Source organism: Cygnus olor, chromosome 23 (assembly GCF_009769625.2).
Source record: "Cygnus olor isolate bCygOlo1 chromosome 23, bCygOlo1.pri.v2, whole genome shotgun sequence".
Taxonomy (NCBI): Eukaryota; Metazoa; Chordata; class Aves; order Anseriformes; family Anatidae; genus Cygnus; species Cygnus olor.
Window position 1 is genome coordinate 7,330,388 of NC_049191.1, and position 21,806 is coordinate 7,352,193.

A 21,806-nucleotide genomic window follows, 5' to 3' on the forward strand; every position below is an offset into this window, starting at 1 on the left:
GGGCAGCAGAACCAATCCTCCTCAAGAGAAACCTCAACTGCGCCCTAGACAGAAAGAACAGCACAAAGGATTGAACTCAACTGAAGATAAGGGTATAGAAGATGAAGTCCAAGTGAAGGGAGCAGTGAGGAGAAAGAAAAGCCGTATCTTCATGGAGGCAGCTACCACCAGGACCCAGGTATGGGGACTGCCATCAGGAGAGAAGAGAAGAATCTCCAAACTCAGCCACAGGTCTCCAGAGGAGATTGTCAGGCACATGTGAATCTGTACTATACTCCACTTTGAATACCTTTACATACTTCAGAATCTCTTCAAAACTTAAATGCACACCTGAAGTAGGCTTTTAAAACTAAAATCTACCATCTCTTATGAGGGAAAGTGTTCATGCTGAGCAGCCGTAACATCTCAGTGGCCATCACTCAACTCACACCCTTGCAATTGTATTTTTGAATAATTCCATGCAAAAAGAACGGTTACTTTGGGTAAAAATTTATTTTACATACAGACCATTGCAACTTAACTATTAATTGAGAGACGTTATTTTTTCCTTCACAGAAAGTGACCAACTGGTCTGAGATTAACAGGAGTCAAAGCCTGAGAGCTGGGATTTTTTTTCAGTTTGGAAATCAGACCTTGGGGAGAAGGGTCCTTCCAAGCACCACTCAGTTCAGTGAGGAGCTGCAGGACTTTAACTGCAGGTCAGCTGCACTGCACAGTGCTGGAAGCAGATTCCCAGAGTCAGTTCGGACCTTTCCGAAGCTGAACTTGCTGAGAAAGGTGACGCCTGGACAGGTACAGGTACATTTCTGACACTGTGTTCAGCTCTCAAACTAGAAATGAATAATGGTGAAACAGCACAATCTCTGTAAAGTACAAAACATTGAATTACAGGTCAGCAGACAGACGGGACAGCAATAATGGCGGGACACTCCTAAGCCAAGTATTCTACATGTAGCGGGTTCCTGGCTGGGTTCATACTATGGCCCTAGTTCAAATGGACAGAGTACAAAAAATACTTTGACCAATAATTAATTGTACTGGAAACAAACAGTCTACTAAAAAGCAATCCTTACTCTAGGTGCCAATGAGTCCTTAAAAGCAGGGAGGGGACTGAGGATCTGCACTTGGGCAGTGCTGCCAGGATCATTCACGCTGCTCCATTTTTACTTTGGGAGGTCTCAGGAAGGTCCTGTTTTTCTTTTCTTTCTTCCCCTTGGTATTTGCCTGGAAATTTCTCCAGCTGTCCACACGACCATCCCGACTTTCCTGGGAACAACAGAGAGGAACTAGAGGGTTAAGGAGTTCAAGAGCCAGAGAACAGACCTTGCGTACCAGTTTCAAGAGATTAATTTGCCTCTTACCCAGCACCCTGGCAGCCAGAACGTACAGACATTGTAAAGAGCCGGAGCAGTAGACGTAGCACAGTGCAACCGCAAGTGAGCTCATGAACACCAGTGTAAGTAGTATACTGGTTTCTTGTTTCAAAAGCAACCAGCTTGAAATGTGCAGTCCTGATTATGGTTTAGAGTCTCCTCTGATGTAGAAAGCAAATAAGAACCATCATCTCCAATGGATGTTCCCAGTCCGTCAGCCCAGAACGTGCCATTTCCTTACTCTCACATCCTTGTGACAGCTCTCTTTGTGCTGCAGCTTGGAGGCAGAGAGAAGTAAGGGACACGGGAAACATACTGCTGTCTTCTCTCACACTTTTTGCCACAGGCTTCACCACAAAGATGCAATAAGAAAAGGTCTCTTATGGTGCTCTCTTTTCTCCTCTTCCCGGCCTATCCAGTGAGCAGCAGAAACCCCTCAATAAATAAATTAATAAACGCACACCCCACAAACCCAGGCTACGATCCCTACAGGCTGAAGGTTTTACACAGTAGGACTGAACAAGTCCAGGGATGATTCATTTCACTGTACAACCCACATGTTCAAGGCCCTTCTGAATATATCTGTGCCTGGAATACTGGTACTGCACACAGGCTCAGGCTAGGATAGCTGTTCTCCTCACTCCCACCTTCCTCTGCAGCCATATAGGAGAAGGCCGGTCACTACCAGTAATCTGGAATCACAGAATTGTAGCGGTTGGAAGGGACCTCAAGAGATCATTGGGTCCAACCCCCCTGCCAAAGTAGGCTCCCTAGAGCAGGCTGCCCAGGTAGGCGTCCAGACGGGCCTTGAATATCTCCAGAGAAGGAGACTCCACCACCCCCCTGTGCAGGCTGTTCCAGTGCTCCGTCACCCTCACCATGAAGAAGTTCTTTCTCATGTTGGTGCGGAACTTCCTGTCCTCCATTTTGTGCCCATTACCCCTTATCCTGTCCCCACAAAGCACTGAAAAGAGGTTGGCCAAATCCCTCTGTCTCCCACACCTCAGGTATTTATACACATCGATGAGATCCCCTCTCAGTCTTCTTTTCTCCAGGCTGAACAGACCCAGGTCTCTCAGCCTTTTACTCATAGGGAAGATGCTCCAGGCCCCGTATCATCTTTGTGGCCCTCCGCTGGACTCTTTCCAGGAGATCCCTGTCTTTTTTGTACCAGGGAGCCCAGAACTGGACACAGTACTCCAGGTGAGGCCTGACCAGGGCAGAGTAGAGGGGGAGGATCACCTCCCTTGACCTGCTGGCCATGCTCCTTTTAATGCACACCAGGATCCCGTTGGCACCAGGGCACACTGCTGGCTCATGGTCAACCTGTTGTCCACCAGGACCCGCAGGTCCTTCTCCGCAGAGCTCCTCTCCAGCAGGTCACCCCCCAGCCTGTACTGATACGTCCGGTTGTTCCTTCCCAGGTGCAGGATTCTACAAAGACGGGACGGAATACACTTTCACTGAGTTTGCAAACAACACAGAACTGGGATCCCCCCCGATACATCGGGGGTTGTGCTGCTATCTAGGGGGACCTCGACAGGCTGGAGAAATGGGCCAGTAAGAACTTCATGAAGATCAACAAGGAGAAGTACAAAGTCCTACCCATGGGGAGGAACAACTCCAGGCACCAGTATATGTTGGACACCACCCAGCTGCAAAGGAGCTCTGCAGAGAAGGCCCTGAGGGTCCTGGTGGACACAGAGATGACCACAAGCAACATGCCCTTGCTGCAGAGAAGGCTAAGGGTATCCTGGATTGCATATGGAGCAACAGAGGGGGAAATACACATTCCAACTTGTTCCTTTTCTATGGTGTATCAAGATATGACTCAGCTCTCAAAGCAGACTGTGAATAGCTTCAGAGATACTCCTATGAGGATTCAGCAACACTGTAGAACATACAGAAATCATACAAGTCTTTAGGATAAAGAGACAGGACACCTGACCAGAACTTGTATCCAACACGCAGACAAGGACTGGAATCACCAGGAGCAAGAAACCACAGAAGAGCAGTGCAGTGGTACAACTCAAGCACCTTTGGGGTTCCTTTTTTTTTTCTTTTAAATAAAACAAACAAACAAAAAAAACAACTGCATAATATCAGTTTAGACTTTTTTTTCCTTAAGGTTTAAGCTTCATTCCAAGCAGTAACATTTGTATCATACACGTTTCTTTCAGGTATACTGTAAAGGTAAATACTGAGTCAGTACACATACAAGAGCAGCTAAGAAATCACGTTATTTTGTCTCTAATTACCTTCCCTCAACAATGGTCACTAGCAGAAATAATTCTTATGCTTGTAGATTCAGATGATCCATTTTGGATGTTAGCACCTCGCTCTGATACTTTTTTTTTCCTCACAGGGATTAAGTGGTCACCAGCAAGGCTGGAGAAGATACTTTTCTGCAAATGCAGAGCTTCAGCTGTCCAGGAGTAGTTGAGGACTGGCTAGTACTAAGTACTGCAGTACTAATAGGTCCATCATTATTTGCTTGTAATACTTTCTCACATTTCCTCAGCTGCATCTGTAAAGCATCAACACCCAACTTCTCCAGCCACAACAGCCATAGAGTACAGAGCTTCTGCCAGCAGAATACCAGTGACATACGCATTTCTTTGTCCGGCATTACATGACAAAACCCCATAGCACACTCAACACAACAATACACAAGTGCAGTCAATTCAGTGTTTTCCAGAATATCCAGCTTCCTCCATCCATATTATATAGTATATGGACACAGACAAACTCTGCCCAGATGAGTCTCTAGAAAAATCCCAGCTGTCTGCTTTGCACAGGATGCCAACCCAGCCCATACACTTCTCTCCCAGACACCCTGTTCTTAAAAGGTCTCTTGAACATACCCTGGGATCAGGTTTTGATTTAAATGAACTATCTAGCTCATCTTTTCAGCAGGTGCTGCACATGACTACTAACTTCCTTCCTGCCCACCCAGCCCTCCATGTCACAGAACTTTACCCCTGGTGTGTAATGAGGAAAGAGGCTAGATTAAATGTTTTGGCAGGCTGTAGGGTTGACACCTAGAATAACAGCACGATAACCAACCACAAAGCTAGTTCTGATATGCCTGGACCTTGAATACAGAGTGGAAGTGGCGAAGAGAAGTGACATTCAGGTCTTTGATATCTGCATAAGATATAGATTGCATAAGTGTTAGCAACCAGACTGAAAAGTATCAACACCGTCCACACCAGTGGTTGAACAGCTACTGGATTACGTTTTACTGATCACCAGTGACCTGGGGTAAGAAGCAATTCAAATTTCTGACTTAGCTGCCGACAGAACTGAAAAATACTATACAACTTCATTTAAGATACACCTGCTGGAAAGGCAGTATCAAAGCTCTATCAGTGGGTTCTTCTCACCGTACAAGGACAAAACACAGGCTTCTGCGGAACATTTTAAGCGTCTATGTAAGTTATCTTGCAGCACTTGCAGACAAAAGTCTCTCTTTTTTGCTAGGGCATTTCCAGCAGCATGGCTGAGAATTGCTGAGGCCCGTTCAGCAAGTGACATTGAGTTAACCTGCTGATTACCTCAAAGTTCTTCTGCCATTCTCGCTCTCGTTTAGCTTTCTCCTGTGCCTCAATTTCTTCTTCCCTCTGTCGTTTCCTGGAAGGGAAGCCATAAAGAAGTTTTGAACCACAAGCATCTACACTAAAGAAACACAGTGACACTTTCAAAATGTCCCAGAAAGCTCTTCTGACTTCTCGGCAGATTAAAGTGCTTATCAGAAGAGATAAATACGCACAACTAAGATTGCACAACAAATAAAATTTTGTTTCAAATCTGGAGAGAGCAGAGAAGATGGTTTGGCACCACTGACAGCACGCATGTATTTAATCAGTGAGTCATCTTCTCTTGCAAAACAAGTTGGAATCCTTCAAAACTCTAGCAATAAGTCTCTGAAACAGTTGAGCATACACATTAATAAAGTGTTAATAAACACTTGAGCATGCAAGGTAAGAAAGACAGATTTTTCTCCCTAATTTTCCTCTGTAGTCAGAAGCAGTGCCTTGTAACCATCTCCCAGACTGCCTTCACTGACCACTAATGAAGCCCTGCTCTATGAAGTGCATCCACAGTAAGCACTGAGGCAACACATGATCAAAACACAAAGTAGTTCGGGATCAACATGCCACAGAGTATTTCTGGCACTTAATTAAAAATCAATTATTTGCATGCTATCACCATTTGACTGTTTTGGCTGGCTTCCACAGAATATTAAACATACCAAATATACCAGTGTCTTAAATATTGGAGAGCAAGTTTCCTATTTGAATTTCTCATGCACGGACCTCTACAACCAATAGGATGCTCGGTGAACTGGTGGAATCTACATCACTGAAGTATGCGAGCCTCACTTTGAGAGGACCCTTGTTAACCCAATTCGAGGCTGTGCTTTCAGCAGGAGGTTGGACCACATGACCTCCAAAGGCCTGCTGCAACCTAGACTATTCTCAGATTCTGTGATTTCTAATCTTCTCCAAGGAAGCATGAGGGGAAAAGAAGACCCTGAACTGAACAGAGTGCTGCTCATACCTTTCATGCATTTCTTTAGCTTCTCTTTCTTTTCTCTTAATTTCCAGTTCAGCAAAGAGCTTCATTGTCTGTTTGTACACAGCTTGTTTGAACTGTGGAACACAAATCTTATCTTAAAATAATGCACATTAACACAGTTAGAGAAGTCTATTTTACTTAAGAATATAACAAGCATAACAAGAACGTAAAGAATATGTATGCCCACATAGCCTCATATCCTGCCTTGACTGTAGTTAATAGCAGAGGCGTGAAATAGGGTATCAACCACTACTGATTAAATTCTGGCCCCGACACCACTAGGAAACAACTACTAACATGACATTTTCATTTGTATTCACGAATCTATGCCTAAACAGAACTTTTCATTTCAAGCTCTTTTACATCTTCTGTTGAGTCCTTCAATGTCATGATATTTGACAAAAAATGGTCACTGTACAGATGGTAATTTCCCAGCAGGCCTTCTTAATGTGTTTTACTAAAAGTCTAGCATTGACTTTCCAGTGGGACATGTCAGTATACTTTAAAACAAAAAAAGCCCTTCATTATTGAAGAATGGCAAGAGTCTTCAGACAACCAATAGAAAATAAGACTGCTATGGGGTTACTGTGACAATACCAAGTGGAAAAAAAAACACTTTGTAGGAAAAAAAAATGATGGATACGGTAAGACTAATGTGTTTCGTTGTTTGAGAAACAGCCTAATCATGTTTGAGTGTTTGAGAATCATCTCAATCATGTTTAAGACTATTAAAGCCTCAAATACCACTTGACTTTTTCAGACTAGAAACCAGCTAAGAGCAGCTATATTATGTCACGCCATAAATGATGTGTTGCAGAACAGCAAATCTGTCCTCACTCGCTATATGCAAGAAACAGACCAAACAGCTCTTACCACAAATTGTCACTAAAAGCCCATTTTAGACATGCTGCAATGGGTTCTTATACATTCCTCTGCTAACAGTAAGAATGTCAGAGTTCCAGCATTCAGAATACAAGATACTCAATTCAAAAAGACTGGGTGATGGACAAGCAATAAAGACTTGCTCATAGGAAAGTACTGGATATTCTGAGCTACATAGTCTCGTATTTCCTCTTTAGATTACAGTCAACCTATTTTCTGAAAGACATTGGATATTACTCAACACATGGGACTTCTACAGTGACTTATCAGAATTTATTCTTCTATAAGTAAAAGAATTTGCAACACCCTAACAAGTCTAATAAACGCTTGCATACCGGTTTTGATTCTTAATTTCTCAAAACACATTCTGTACTCCCCAGTCTCTCTGAACAGGAGGTAAACTTACAACTTCAGGATCATCCTCTTCTACGTTGGGAGGTTTTCCATCTTTCTTCAACTGCTTCTTTTTTTCTTTCACCTTAAGATTAAGGATGAAAATAAGAGTCTACAAAATTTTATAGGACTTCCATAATTGTATCTAAGCAGTTCTGTATTCTGTAGGAAGAACTTCAGATGACAGTAAGTTCTTGATTTGGATTTATTTCAGATCAAAACCTCACAGCTTTATGCCCAGATAAACACACACGTGATCACTATCATATGAACTGCAGTAATTAAAAATACTATGTTAGATACTATTCATCCAACACAATTCCTTTGTTTCGTTTCCAGTTAGTTTGTTTTTAAGATATATTTATACCCAATATGCACCATTCAAACCAGCAGGAAGTTTATTTTGCTTTGTAATATTTGAAAGACTAACAACAAGCAGAATATAAAATGTTCCTTGATTTATAGTATCTGAGTTCTCCCATATCATCTTCTTTCTCAAGTTTCTTGTGTTTTAGTACGCTCATATCACTCAACTAACCTCTTGGCCAATGCAATCGGAGCTACTTTCCTTATCTTATAGGTCATTTTCCCCAAAACCTCTCAGTCTCCAGCTGTCAGCACCTATTTTCTTCCACCTACACATATCTGAACTGCATCATTCATTCACAGACTCGAAAAGAAATATTTAGGTCAGATCACGTGGTCTGACCTAATTATTTCAAGTACTGAATTTCACCAAATTATCCCGCACTGAGCTTAGCAGCAGGCTTGGACAAAGCACATTTGTTCATGCCTTGACTTGCTCAGAGTCCACCTGCACAGTTACATCATGAATTTTGCTCAGCCCACCTTTTAATGACCGAAACATATAGCAGGTATACAAACAATATAATTAAAAAGGACTAGCTATGGAATACTTACAGTATGTTCCACATATTCTTTTCCTGCCTGTATCACATCCAAGGCTCTCTTCTTTTGCTCCTGATCTAGCAGCAACTTGTAAGCTTTATCCACAGCTAACAAAAAGCATCAACATTAATAGCACCAGTAGTCAAATTCAAAAGGCATCACAAGATTGCTCTTTACAAAGATTTCGGAGTGTTTGGGGTTTTTTTTCAATACATCTAGGTAAGCGATATGATTTGTCAAATTGGATTTTGCATGAAGTAATGGCAGAGACTGTCAAGACACCTCTGGACTTAGTAAGGTTAAGGCATCAGTCCTACCACGTGATTTAGTTACAAGGCATGAGGTTAAGTTTAAGGTTCATAAATCCTCATGGTTAACGCAAAGCATATGCCTAAAATCAACACCTTATTTCTGCTGTATGGTCTTTTAACAAAATCTAATGCACAGACTAAACAGCTTTTTCTTGAACAATCCTGGAAACCCATGGATGGTTTGTCCCCGTTGTGATCTGATAATGCCTCTACTGCCACCTAGTGAAATTCTGCTGCTGAAATGCCAATCCCCACATCTGTTCCCTCACCTAAAATATCTCTACAGCAATTCTTCTGTCCTTCAGTGGGGCCTTCAGACCTTATACACATTTAAACCAGCTACAGAAAAATAGCAGTCCGACTACTGTCACACACCAGCCCAGAAAAGGTCGAGAGCATTACCTTCAAATGCCTTCTGTGCTCTGTCTGCATCATCTTGATTTTTGTCTGGATGTACCAATATTGACAACTGCAAGAGAAAGGATCTTGCTATCAAGATCATTGTAAAAGACAAAGACTACTTCAGAGATTTCTGAGAGAGCAGAGAAATAGTCTCAGACAGAAGTAATCACAGGGGATCACACCCCTTTGCATACATGCACGTCAGCTGACAACATGTAGAGGTATGCATCAGTAAAAGCTTATAAAGATTTCTGACTGAAAATCAAGTACAACTCCTGTAGTAAATAGGCTATCTGAGAAAGTGGCTTGTGTTATACAGAACAACGCAAACACCTTTCAGCTGCAGTAGCATAGGGATGATAGGGTGACCCCTTGGCCTTAAGAAGAAACAAATCTACAAAGATCATCCTCAGCCAAAGTTTATCTTTCACTCAGTATCTCCCAGTAAGTTCTCCAGCATCCCTAACATTATTCAAATATTAAACTACTTAAAAGAATGGTAAGATTTTCCTTAGGCTCCTTTACTGAAAGTTTGGGAAACTTCCTCCTGTACTCTTCCTATGTTATTCAGAGACAGGACATTGATCGCTACCATCTTTAGTGCAACCTTAAACGGACTGGAAAACACACGTTCTCCATCTTCCCCTTTCAAAGGATGAAAAAGCTCTTTCAAAATTTCCCCATATGGCATTTTTTTTCTGTACCTTTTATTTTTGCCACTGATGTCCGGACTCTCTAGTTTATCTGCATCTTTCCTACTATAATATTCAAAACCAGTCACAGTGCTGCACTGGTGACAAAGAACATAAGATATTTACTTCCTGAACTTTACCCACAACACTTGCTAGTTCACAGGCAAAAGGTCCTTTCCCCAAGAGCAGCATAAGGCTGATTTGCTCTGTGATTTGCAATAGCCAATATCTTTCTCCTTCTGTTGGCTATTCCAAGTTCTGTACTTATATCTTTGATTTCTTCAATAAAAAATTCCATGCACTTTTTTCCAAACATTTCTTTGTGGTATTTTATCAGCCTACAGCTGACAGCCCCAGTTTATTAATATGCAGAATTGAGAACTCAGCAACAAATAGGTTATCTTCCCATTCCCCGTGTAGAGTAGGCTACATCCTGTCACCACTTTCACACATATGTTCCTCTGTCCGGACAACGCAGCCAGCGCAGCTCCCTGTCTAAAGTCAGTTCTTCATGTCTATCAGGTGGGAAGATGCAACCCTCTGAATATCACATCTTTTTGTTGCATGTACTGACTCAAATTTCTCCTGCAGATTTGGCAGCAGAATAAATCTGGGATGTTTCCTGTGTTGCATGGAGCAACGAAGAAAAGTCAGTGAGTAGGGCTGCTGCTGTCCCAGGTAGCCCAACCACCAAAAATGACCACTGAAATTCTTAAAAAAAAAAGGAATAATAATTATATATATAAGATAACTTGTGGATCAAAGACAACACATTTGAGAAAAATAGATTTTCTCAGATCTTAATTTGACAGATTTTGACCTTTTCTTTGGACTAAACTTCAATAAACCGATTATATGAGGGCAGTTCAGTTTACATTAGCATAGTGGCACATTTTACAGAGAAGAATACCATGCATGGACAAGGCACCCTTCTGCAGCTCTCCCCTTATTTATACAAAGATTGTTATATGCATTTTTTCACAAAATGACTACTTGTCAGATAGAACTTTACCACCTTCCTCGTCCCCAAGCACAGCTGCAAAATCTCTACAGAGCTTCTAGGCTCCTTCCAGAGGCTTCAAATGCTAAAGTCAAATACCTGCCGAAACCTTTTCTTTATTTCTTCATCTGTGGCTTCAGGATCCATCTGCAGTACCTAAAGAGACCACAACAGCACAGGAAGTTTAATGGTACGCCCCACGTTTCAGGTTCCTGGCAGCAAGCTCTAAACATTGGCACACAGACACAATGCCAGAAAGCACTTGCCATCAGAGAGTGTTTTCAGGACATGAATTTTTACCTAGTAAAACAGAAACATTTTAAGAGACACCATGTTTGGAACATTCTGCTTTTAGCAATGCTACATTCCATTGATTATGCCACAGTACTTTCCATACTCAAGTCTTGTGCAGACATCTGCCATCCCTGAACAGCCACCTTTGGACAAAACCTTCAACCAGACCTGTTGCTTAGCTTAGCAGAAATGGAAGCATATGGTGGTTTGCGACACTGTCAGGCGATGCATAACTGAGAACGTCGGGCAGGAAACACACTACTTCGTAAGAATTTACTGATTTTGTCATTTTGAAAGAAGAAGACAGGAGAGTTTTACTGTTTTGCCTCCATGAACAAGCCCACGATCTACTGATCTTTAAGGATGTGACAATCAATTTAGTGATCAGAAGCACTAAGTAGCAACTGAACCTCCTCACTGCAGATGCACACTGGCCTGACATTAAGAATCTGTAAATGAAAAACACTGTCACAGAAAAGCCACGGTCTACTTTTAAATGGCCTTCATGATTTATTCTCCAAGTCAAGCACTAACACGATAGATTGACTGATCCTGATCTGGCTGACCAGTCTTAAATTAGGATTTTGAAAAGCACCTGAGTAGATTAAAAAAAACAGAAGCAGATGAAGACGATATCAGGAAGGAGCTCATTCAGTGGACAGAAAAGAGAGTATGAGCCAGCAACATAACCTGTGTTGTGCCAAAAGAAGCATGGCCAGCAGGTCGAGGGAAGCCTGCTCTCATGAGACCCCACAGAGAGTACTGTGTTCAGCTTTGGGGCCCTGTTGGAGTGGGTCAACAGGAGGCCATGAAGATCATCAGAGGACTGGAGCACCTCTCACGTGAAGACAGGCTGAGGGAGTTGGGGTTGTTCAGCCTGGAGAAGAGAAGGCTCCGGGGAGACCTCGCAGCTGCCTTCCGGTACCCAAAGGGGGCCTACAGGAAAGCTGGGGAGAGACTCTGCAAGTAGTAAAGTGATAGGACAAGAAGTAATGGTTTTAAACTAAAAGAGGGTAGATTTAGATTAGATGCAAGGAAGAAATTCTTTAGTACGAGGATGGTGAGGCACTGGAACAGGTTGCCCAGAGAAGCTGTGGATGCCCCATCCCTGGAGGTCTTTAAGGCCAGGCTGGATGGGGCTTTGAGCAACCTGGTCTGGTGGGAGGTGTCCCTGCCCATGGGAGGGGGGTTGGAACTTGATGATCCTTAAGGGTCCCTTCGAACCCAAACCATTCCATGATTCTCTGAATACACACAGGAAAATCCTGTTCCAGGGGAACACCAGAATACGTTGCATTTCATGGAATCATAGAACCATTTAGGTTGGAAAAGATCTCTAAGATCATCTAGCCTAACTTTCAACTTAGAAAAAATTACCAAAGAATGCACAAAATTAATGTTTATTCCACCATGGTCATATTCCCAGATTCTTCACCACACGAGCAAAACCAACTGAAATAAAAATATCATCGTTATCGAATAGGGAAAACAAATAAATTAACTTAGCAGCCATCAGCATAGATTATAGCAAAAGTGATGCAGTATAAAAAAAATGCTAGAAAACTGTATGCACAATACTCTTTTCCAAACTAGCAAAATGTTACTGCATACAATGCAAATGTAAAACAGAGTGATTTCCTGCAGGTACAGAAATGCAACTTTTCTGAATACTGTGGATAAACAAATGTTTTTTGTAACAGTAATGTTTCTATCCAGCTATTACAGAGTGGGCCAGGAAAACACTTATGACTCAGGGAGGTGAAATGTACTAAAATTCTGATTGGTAACGGTTGCTTCAGCCAAAATAGAAAAAATTGAACACTGAAGTACAAGACAAAGGCGAATAAGACTTCTCACAAATCTTAGCAACATCTAGATGGAAATCAAATTTAAATGTAGTCCACATTTACTGTCCATGTTGTCCAAGTGTAGTCCATAGTCACTGTCTTCTTCAAGCTTTCATATTAATTAAGACTTTGTAACTGACTGTAGCTGGAATGAAACAATACAATGTGCAAGGGAGTTACCTGTTTTACAAGGACTCCAAAATTGCTCGCTAGTATGAGAAGTAAGAGTCCCTGCTATCATTCTACGCACTACACAAGTTCAGTAGAATGATCACCCAAAATAAAAGACACAGTTGTAAGTGCTGAATCGAGACTGGTCAGAAAAGAACCTGACAGCATAACACCCGTAGCTGTTATATTCTCCTTCAGAAAGTACTTAGCATTAATCTGCCCAATTTCCAGTGCCATTAAACGAGAGAAGCATGCGAAAAGAATACAGTTTCTACCTGCCATAAAACAGTGAAGAGAGCAAGCACATACGCACCACCCTCCTGTCTTCTACAAAACTTCAGCACTGTAATCTACATTTAGAAATGTACGTCTTTATGATGCTTGTCTCTTTATTGAAACAAATACCTGTTAAATCTAGGATTTGGTACGCTAAGTCAGATAGGAGGATAAAACGTTCAGACTAACCTCAAAAGGATTTAAGTTGAAATAGGAAGATCCGGGTCGGGTCAGCCTGTCAATTTGGTTTTTTGATGTTAGAACAGAGTCTCGTTTTTCAATTTGTTTTACCTGAAGAGCAGAAGAGACCTTTATTAACTGGCCATCACAACATGCTCACCTGCTTTCCTGTGTGACCACTATACCAATTATCATCCAGCGTGACAACTGATAATACCTCTTGATCCTCCCAAACCTGTAGTTACTTTACTTTACATCAGCAGGACATTTTTTTCAGCATATCATACAGCATGACAGATTTTGACATTACCTTTTAAATATAAATAATAATAAAAACACTTCTGCCTGCCTCTTACGTATCTCATGCTCAACTGCTGTGGCTTTGTCGCCTCATTTCACTCCTACACTTTACCAGCACTGCCATCGTGATCCCCTGGACACCTGCTGCACGATTTTCACCCAACATCAGCAGGAGAGCCCATGAAACGTTCAGTCACACCACTGCAAGCGTACAGACGCCTCATTCTGACCACCGATTACTTAATTTCGTTCAGTTTGCTTTTCTTTTTTTTCTTTTTTTAACGTTAACCCACCTTTTTTTTTTTTAAATAACCCCCCCCCCCCCCCATTAAATCGGCAGCGCCCTTCCGTGGGCAAGGCTGAGCTCCACACACGGCAGCCGCGCACAGGCCCAGGGGAGCAGCGCAGGCTGAGGGGCAGGGGCAGGGGCAGGGGCAGGGCCCCGCACCCCCTGCGCCCCGCGCGTCCCCCCCCGGCCCGGCCCGGCCCGGCCCGGCCCCGGCGGCGCCCCCGGCCCCTCCCTTCCCTTCCCTTCCCGGCCGGGCCAGGCCGGGCCCCCCCCCGCCGTCGGGCGGGCACCGCCGCGCCGCCAAGGCCCCAGCGCTGACAGGGGAGCGTCTCCGCGAGGCGGCGGCGGGGCGGGCAGGGCGCGGTACCTCGTTGTAGAAGGTGAGGAACGCCTCCTCGGCGGCGCCCCCAGCCCCGCGCTCCCCCGGAGCCGCCATGGCCAGCACCGCGTGACGCCACGCGCGCGCCCGAGCGCGACGCTGAGGCCGAGCGGGGAAGGCGCCGCCCCCCCGGCACGTGACCGCCACGGCGCAGCCATGGCAACAGGCCCCGCCCCCGCCCCCCGCCCCGCCCTCCGCCGACGTGCCTTGGGCCGGGCGCGGCGTTGGCCCCGCCCCCCGCGCGCCACCGCCTCGTCCGCGCGGCGGCCCAAGGGCAGGCGGCCATGGCGGCGGTGGCGGCGCTGCGGGGCGGCCTGCGCGGGGCCCTGGTGGCGCAGCAGCAGCGCGCCTGGAGCTCGGGCTCGGGAGCCGACCAGGTTGGGGGCGGCGGGCCGGGGCGGGAGGGGGTGGCGCGGCCGCCGTCCCCCTCACCGCTGTCATTTCCCCGCAGCTGGGCGAGCTGGGCAAAGGCGCCGGGAAGGGCGGCGGCGGCGGCGGCGCCATCCGCGAGGCCGGCGGCGCCTTCGGCAAGAAGCAGGCGGCCGAGGAGGAGCGGTACTTCAGGTGAGCGCGGGGGAGGCCGGGCCTGCCGGGGGCCTGCCTCGCCCCGCGCGGCCCGGCCCGGTCGGTCACCGGCCGTGTGCGAGGCCGAAGCGTCGCCAGCCCCCCCCCCGAGCACGGCGCCGGGGCCTTGTGCTGCCCCCCGGCAGTGCGCTGCCGTGACCGGGAGCTGCCGGGCATCCCGTGCCGTGCTTCCTTGCAGGGAGAAGGAGAGGGAGCAGCTCTCTGCCTTAAGGAAGCACCATGAGGAAGAGATCGATCACCACAAGAAAGAGATCGAGCGACTGCAGAAAGAAATCGAGCGTCATAAGTATAAGATCAAGAAGCTTAAAGATGATGACTAAGCTGTTGCTGAGTTCTGTTTGTCTTGTACGGCCACTGCTTATTATGGTGTAAAACAGCATCGAAGACTGTATGCTTTGGCCAAAGTGATCCAAATTTGTCCTATTATACTGTGGTCTGCAACAATGTCAAATAAACTACTCAGTCTCTGGTCTGCTCAGTAACTGTTTAATTAAAAAAAAATCTACTGTGTGATTTTAAACATCATAGTTCTTCTGAAGAAGTATAGAATCACAGAATTATAGAAAAACCCGAGTTGGAAGGGATCCATAAGGATCATTGAGTCCAACTCCTGGCACCACACAGGTCTACCCCAAAATTCAGACCACGTGACTAAGTGCACAGTCCAAACGCTTCTTAAACTCTGGCAGGCTTGGTGCAGTGACTCCTTCCCTGGGGAGCCAGTGCCAGTGGGCAACCACCCTCTCGGTGAAGAACCTCTTCCTGATGTCTGGCCTAAAGTAGACAAAAACCATCATCATTCTTCTGTTCTTAAGTAGGCAGTTCTGTATATAACCTTACAATTTTATTTCTTGGTTTTTTTTGAAAGAAATGACCACGGGTTGTTAGTGTGCTAACTTTACAGTTAAAGCTGCAAGAAAAGTAGAAAAACGTGAAAAGGTACTTGAGTAGAGACCTGTTCACACAGAAATAACTTTCTCAAGAAAATTGTCATTCGTGGTCGTGCAGGGAGAAGACGGTGGTCTACTGCAGTAGCAGAGTGTGAATAGAAGGTTCTTTTGTTGCACTTAGCAATTAATGCCATAAACAGAGGAAAAAAAAACCTCTTCTAAATCATGGCACTTGGGGTTGTGCAAATTTCTGGAGCAAAGCACCTGAAATCCTGACTTCTACATAAATATTACTTTCTCCAAAGACTTTTTTTCCAAATGGTGGTTTTGTCTTTCTGCAGTTCTGGGTGTTTCTTACACAAGTCTTTCAAACAAAGATGGATTAAGATGCATCTTATGCAGGTTCAGTCACATAAGATTTCTTTACAAGAAATCAGGAAGATGCCTGCTGAAACGGTGTGGTCTTATTTCACTGAGCCCTGAAAAGAAGGGGATTGTGTGTAGTAAGAATGGACAAGTAAGAAAATAGGCTTTCCTTCCTCACCTTTACTGTCTTTCCTCTTAAATTTGCCTGAACAGACTTGTCTAGCAGCTTCTATCACTGCTAAAAAGCCAGCCTACGTTAAAGGAAATTAAACTGTCAAGTGTTGCAATGAAGCTGGACTAGGGGATTATGTAGCTAGCTCCATCTTTTCTGGAACAGCAGAAGGCAAATGGGAGCCTTTGGTATAGAAAGTGCTTAGACAAAGGTAGAGCCAGCTGGTTGACCATGTCACAGTTTCTCATCCTCAATCAGCTGTTTTCCCCTTGGGCCACTCTTTCACCAGAGAAACACTGCAGCAAGTGGTATGCCTTATTTCCAGAGGAAATTATTGTAGTGCTAATGAAGAGTCCATGACCTTAAACTCTTGTTTAATGAAAACGTAATCTGGATGACCAACTGCGGAAGAGAGGCTGCACTGTGAAGTATGCCATTGTCTTGCTTTGTTCAGTCTGTGGGATGTGGTGTTAGCAGTGCATGGGGTGCGCATACAGCTGCCTGCAGGGTTCCGTCTTTGTAGCTGGGGCTGATTAACCTGAGCCATAAGCATTAATGTCTCCCCCTCCCCACCTCCCTGGCAATATGAAACCTGGTGGGAAGAACTGTGTCATGACAAACAGTATACTATCAATCTTAGTTCTTAAGCACTTAAAAATCCTCTTTTTCCTACTGTAGCTGTGAGCTGGTTGGCTTCGCCAAAAAGCTGTGGAGTCACTAGTGAGATGTCACCACTGAAAAACAATTTCTTGGCATCATGGCTACAGTGGTCTATGGAATAGCTGAAAGACATTTTAGGACAACAGTGTATTCTAAGGTCTTCTGAGCAGGTTCCACTGGCATCCCAAGGAGGTGAAACCCACAAACTGTGTGTGAAGTCCTAGAGACTTAGGTGTGTTAGGAATCACTACATGGGGTCATTCTGATGGTCTGAATTCATCATTGTTTTACAACTGAAGCACTGCTATGCCTTGTATATGTCCAATAGCTCAGCCGCAGAGCCTCTGCCCAGGTACCTTTAGCGGTAGAGGGGATTTGCTGGGAGATGGTGAGAGTGTTCTGATGTGGACCACTATCATCTCCTACTGTGTCTCTGGGAGAGGTTTATAGACTTTCTGAAGTGCCCTGGAGCTCAGGTGTGCAGTACAGTATTTTGCTATACAGCAGAGAGCTTTCCTGACTGACGATGCTCACCAAAGCTTCTCTTTCTTTCCTCAAATTTAAACTGCACAAGTTTCCAGGGGGCTACTATGCTACAGTGGTAAATGTGCTGGGTCCCTTAACGTGTCCATAAGCCCTTCCTGTCTCCTGGAGAAGGTCTAGTTGATTCACTGCTTTGCAGTCATCCTGAATGTGCATCAGGTTACAGCAATGGAAATACTCACAACGATGAGGACAGACAGATGCAGATCTCAACCAAGTAGGCAGGCTGGGGAGGGAAGGCCCTATCAGCAGCAGCTGGACTGGCAGGTGATTTTAAAGCCATGCCCAGAGACTGTGGGTACTGGTCAAACCGAACCAATTAACAGTGCTGTCTGTAAGGCAGACAGTCTCTCTCCTGTTTGCATCTGATCTCCCTTCCACTGTCTTGACTCTATTGGACTCCCATGGGAGTTCATCCTGGTAACTCAGCAGCAGTGTGTATTTTTATTTTGAACCCAATTACTCTTGTGCTAGGTTGAATGGCTTGTGCAGCCCCTAAGTGCCAAAATGACCACCAAACAAAAACAAGGAATACTGAGGAGGGAGGTGTGTGTGTGGTGAGAGCAATCTTCTCCCATTTCATGAAATTACTTTTGCTAAATTAGAAAGTTCTCTATTTTTATCCGTCTGGAATGACAGCAGATCCCGCAGCCATCCTCCCATCAGGGATTCCATTTTGCTGTGAACATTAGTGCCTTGGGTAGTGTCTGTTCGATTTATACTGGTGATGAGGCTTCTCCACCCTATTCTACTCATTGACCTCCTCTTCTAAGGGAGTCCCAATAACCTAAATCTCCCTGAAGTCAGTTTGCTTTAGTTTAATGCTGATGACACTTTGGACATTCCTAGTTACACAGGCTCACTTCCGCTTCCCTGGTGGTGCAGATATCTCTGTATAGTAAAAAACTCCTTCCCGAGCTTGACTGGTTAGCAACTCCTTGCCTTGAGAAATGACAAGCACCTCACCCACCTCATCTCTTGTACCTATGATTTACCAGGTACTATTCTGTGAGCAAGTGAGCTGCTTCCTGCTCCCAGTGCCCCAGTCCTGACTCTAGCACCTCATCCCTTTTCTTGCACTGATTCTGCTGCTCATTAAAACATTTTACAAGCATATTTAAATGCAGAAATTTATTTCCCTCTTTCCTGGGGAAGGAGAACGAGTTTGAGCAGTGTCTGACCAGTAGAAAAGTTGGTTCCGGAGTTTCCTAAATGTTTCAGGAATACCTCTGCGTTTTAGCAATAGTGAGATGTTAAATCATCTTGTTTTCTTGTTTTGTGGAGGTTCTGTATTTGGATACGTGGAGGTTACTGTATTTGGGGTGCTTTACTAAAAACATAAGAGAGGTAAATGCGGTATCAGTCTGGCTGTGACTTAGAGACAGATCTCCCAGCAGAGGTACTTCAGCTACTGGAAAGCGGAGATGATTTAAGATGATTGTGTTTGTTCTGATGCATGCTTCGCCAACAGGGTCTGGTATCATGGATGCTTAACTCGGATCACCTTCATACTGCAGCTGTGTAACAGGCCACGGAAGGGCTTATTAAGGGTTTCCTCAATTGCTCTGGAATGGCTGATGGCATAAATAGCCCTCCCTTCTGTCCTGCAGGCATGAGGGCACAAATGGAAGGGATTCTTCTCTCTTCCCTGCTAGTTACTGATGCATCCATCTTATTCTGTTGTTCCTCAGGGTAGGACTGATCCCATCCATAACATCCTAATATCCAACAGCCACCTACAGCATGGATTCATGAAGAAAAAGCTTCACTTCTTAGAGATGCATATTCTTCCCTGCCCCCAAATCCCCTGTCCTAATCTTGCTCCTGTAGGTCAGTCACCCAACACCACTGCAGAAGCAAGTGAAGAACACTTTTTCAGCTAAAACCAACCTGGTGATTATTGCTGCAGCAAATGGAAGCTACTTCCCAAGAATTGTATCCTGCTGCATCCTGCACAAAAAGTGATGGAAGTTGCCAAGAATCTTTGGCTGAAAGGTGGGGACAAAAGTGACAAGAGACAAAAGTCTGAAACTATGACTGAATTGGCAGGACCTCCTCACTCCACGTATGTTCATAGGATTTAATAAATGGAGTAAATGAAGTTGTCTGCCTTTGCACTCTCACTCTTTCTCTCTCTCTTGGCTCTGTGCAAGGCAAAATAAATAGCACAGCCTCCACAGGTAGAAATTTTCCTCAGCATTCCCCTATTTTAATGGGGTGTGGAACACACTGGGGGCTTTCAGAAAGTTCCTTAGTGGTAGATGAAGCCTGTAGATTTCTCTCTCTCTCTCTCTTTTTTTTTTTTTTTTAAATCTTTTCTTGGCAAACCTCCTCTCCCTGGAAGTCTGGGCTTGGGCAAACACAAGAGAAGAGCTACTTGCAGAGTGCCAGCATATGAGATGTTTCCTGGAAGCAGGCACATGCATCATGCGTGGTACATAATGAAAAGTGCACTGATAATTATCAGAATAAAAAGTTTAAAGCATATGAAGTATGCCTTTTTCCAGTACGTGTTAAGAGCTCACATGCAAGCTACAGCAGAATCAACTCTGTCACCTTGCTACTGATATGGAAACAAACGAATTTCACTGCAAGCTTGGAAGAGGAGTAGTAGACTGATGGGAACAGGCTGAGTCTCTGTAAATCTCAACCCTCGGACAGCAAGAAAATAGGAAAATGTCAACAGGTAGCAGGGTAAATACATACAGCTGCTGAAAAGCCTGCTTCCTTCACCTCCTTTGCAGGGAAGTTGCTTTGGCTGCTAGTGGGTATACTCACCTTTCTCACACTGGACTAACCTACTACCTTCAGGCCATAATTTGTTCCTGGCTAAAGGTGTTCCACATTCAGATAATTTTAGGCTGAGGCTTTTGTACGAGCATGAGAACAAAGAGTTTCTGCCAAAGCAGGTGCAGAAGCTAGGGTGGTAGTAGCTACAAATATACAGGAGTGATCTACCAGAACTTGGTCAGTAAGCCAAATGGCTGAGTTCCACCGTCAGCATGGAGCTCTGGCACCTTTATACTACATAAAATACAACTGAAGATACCTTCTTCTGATATCCTGCTGCCTTTAACAGTGAAGCACCAAGAAGATAATAAGAGCGGAGCTGAGCTTGCTTACAGAAATAAGGGACTGCAAAACCCTAAAACATGGAGGGCAAGAATATCCAAGCACGGAAATGGAAGGAGATCTTCAGCTGGGGGCAAAGATATTCACTCAAGTCGCCCATACCCAGGTGGCATAGGCAGATAACCACAGACGTACTAGAAGGACACAGACCTTGCTTCACATCAGAATTCGGTCAGCCCCATTACAGCCTATGTATGTGCAGTCTGCAGCGCACAGTAGATGATTTTCACACCGTTTTTTTCAGAGTAACACTGGTACTATTGTCCTGTGAAGCACTGCTTATAGACCTTGTCAGGGAAAACAACAACAAAAAACAGCTAGACTGCTTAATGGAACCAGTATTATAACTGAAATAATTTCAGTGTAAGCACCACATTACAGTGAAAAAGTAATAGTGCCAGATCCTGTTAAAGAACGGATGACAACAGACCCTACAATCAGCAAGGAACTGTCAACAGTGCCAGACCTGGAGATGGAAGCCCTACAAGTAGTGCAGATTTCACAAGAGAAGCAGCACATCTGCCTGCCACCAGACAGGTTCAGCAAGATAGACTGAACACCTCTGATGCCTGAGTTTGCCTCTGATTTCTGGACCAAAAAGTTCCTTTTATTTACATCAGCTAACACATACAATTTTATCCCTGCTCCATGTTAGTAACGATGGAAATATGCGTACTTAATACGCAGTAGGGGTGCACACAGCCTTCAGAAGAGTTGTTTTGTTGTTGTAGAGTTTGAAGGCCCTTCTCTGAGGGTATGAGAGCTACCGCTATTTCTTTAGCAGACGCAAGGCCTGTCCACCTGGATGGACAGACTGTCTCCACACAATGCTCCGGGACTCAGCTTGACCCAGCCAAGCACAAATTCACTTTCGCATTGTGCAGCAGCGGGCTAAGATGGAAGACCCTGCAACACTTTGTGGCTTAGGGGAAACACCATCAACTCCAACGAGAGGTTTTCCTACATAACTGTGTATTTATCGCATCACAGTGTGGCTGGTAGGACTAGGGAAGTGATTGTCCCCCTGTACTCGGCTCTGGTGAGGCCGCACCTCGAATACTGTGTTCAGTTTTGGGCCCCTCGCTACAAGAAGGACATGGAGGTGCTCGAGCGAGTCCAGAGAAGGGCAACAAAGCTGGTGAGGGGTCTGGAGAACAAGGCTTACGAGGAGCGGCTGAA

The 21,806-nt window shown here is 44.7% G+C and overlaps 2 protein-coding genes across 2 annotated transcripts; one reads left to right on the forward strand and one right to left on the reverse strand.

The window, feature by feature from the left end:
* Nucleotides 1–477: 477 nt before the first annotated feature.
* On the reverse strand, nucleotides 478–14,424 carry DNAJC8 (DnaJ heat shock protein family (Hsp40) member C8). Its single transcript, XM_040535174.1, has 9 exons — nucleotides 14,268–14,424; nucleotides 13,321–13,422; nucleotides 10,643–10,699; nucleotides 8,852–8,918; nucleotides 8,151–8,245; nucleotides 7,243–7,314; nucleotides 5,937–6,028; nucleotides 4,931–5,006; nucleotides 478–1,266 (listed from the first exon to the last, which is right to left on the reverse strand). Exons 1-9 carry the CDS (start codon nucleotides 14,334–14,336, stop codon nucleotides 1,144–1,146), a joined length of 753 nt encoding a protein of 250 aa, XP_040391108.1. The 5' UTR covers nucleotides 14,337–14,424; the 3' UTR covers nucleotides 478–1,143.
* Nucleotides 14,425–14,506: 82 nt separating this feature from the next.
* On the forward strand, nucleotides 14,507–15,336 carry ATP5IF1 (ATP synthase inhibitory factor subunit 1). Its single transcript, XM_040535227.1, has 3 exons — nucleotides 14,507–14,656; nucleotides 14,731–14,843; nucleotides 15,043–15,336. Exons 1-3 carry the CDS (start codon nucleotides 14,564–14,566, stop codon nucleotides 15,182–15,184), a joined length of 348 nt encoding a protein of 115 aa, XP_040391161.1. The 5' UTR covers nucleotides 14,507–14,563; the 3' UTR covers nucleotides 15,185–15,336.
* Nucleotides 15,337–21,806: the final 6,470 nt, after the last annotated feature.

Excerpts from the sequence above, each read along its gene's own strand:
- DNAJC8 (XM_040535174.1), bottom strand. The coding sequence starts at position 14,336 with ATGGCGGCTCCGGGGGAGCGCGGGGCTGGGGGCGCCGCCGAGGAGGCG. Across the intron at positions 7,315-8,150 it reads AAGAATATGTGGAACATACT|GTGAAAGAAAAAAAGAAGCA; the intron begins GTAAGTATTCCA and ends CTTAATCTTAAG. Across the intron at positions 6,029-7,242 it reads AAGAGGATGATCCTGAAGTT|TTCAAACAAGCTGTGTACAA; the intron begins GTAAGTTTACCT and ends TGTGTTCCACAG.
- ATP5IF1 (XM_040535227.1), top strand. The coding sequence starts at position 14,564 with ATGGCGGCGGTGGCGGCGCTGCGGGGCGGCCTGCGCGGGGCCCTGGTG. Across the intron at positions 14,657-14,730 it reads CGGGCTCGGGAGCCGACCAG|CTGGGCGAGCTGGGCAAAGG; the intron begins GTTGGGGGCGGC and ends ATTTCCCCGCAG. Across the intron at positions 14,844-15,042 it reads GAGGAGGAGCGGTACTTCAG|GGAGAAGGAGAGGGAGCAGC; the intron begins GTGAGCGCGGGG and ends GCTTCCTTGCAG.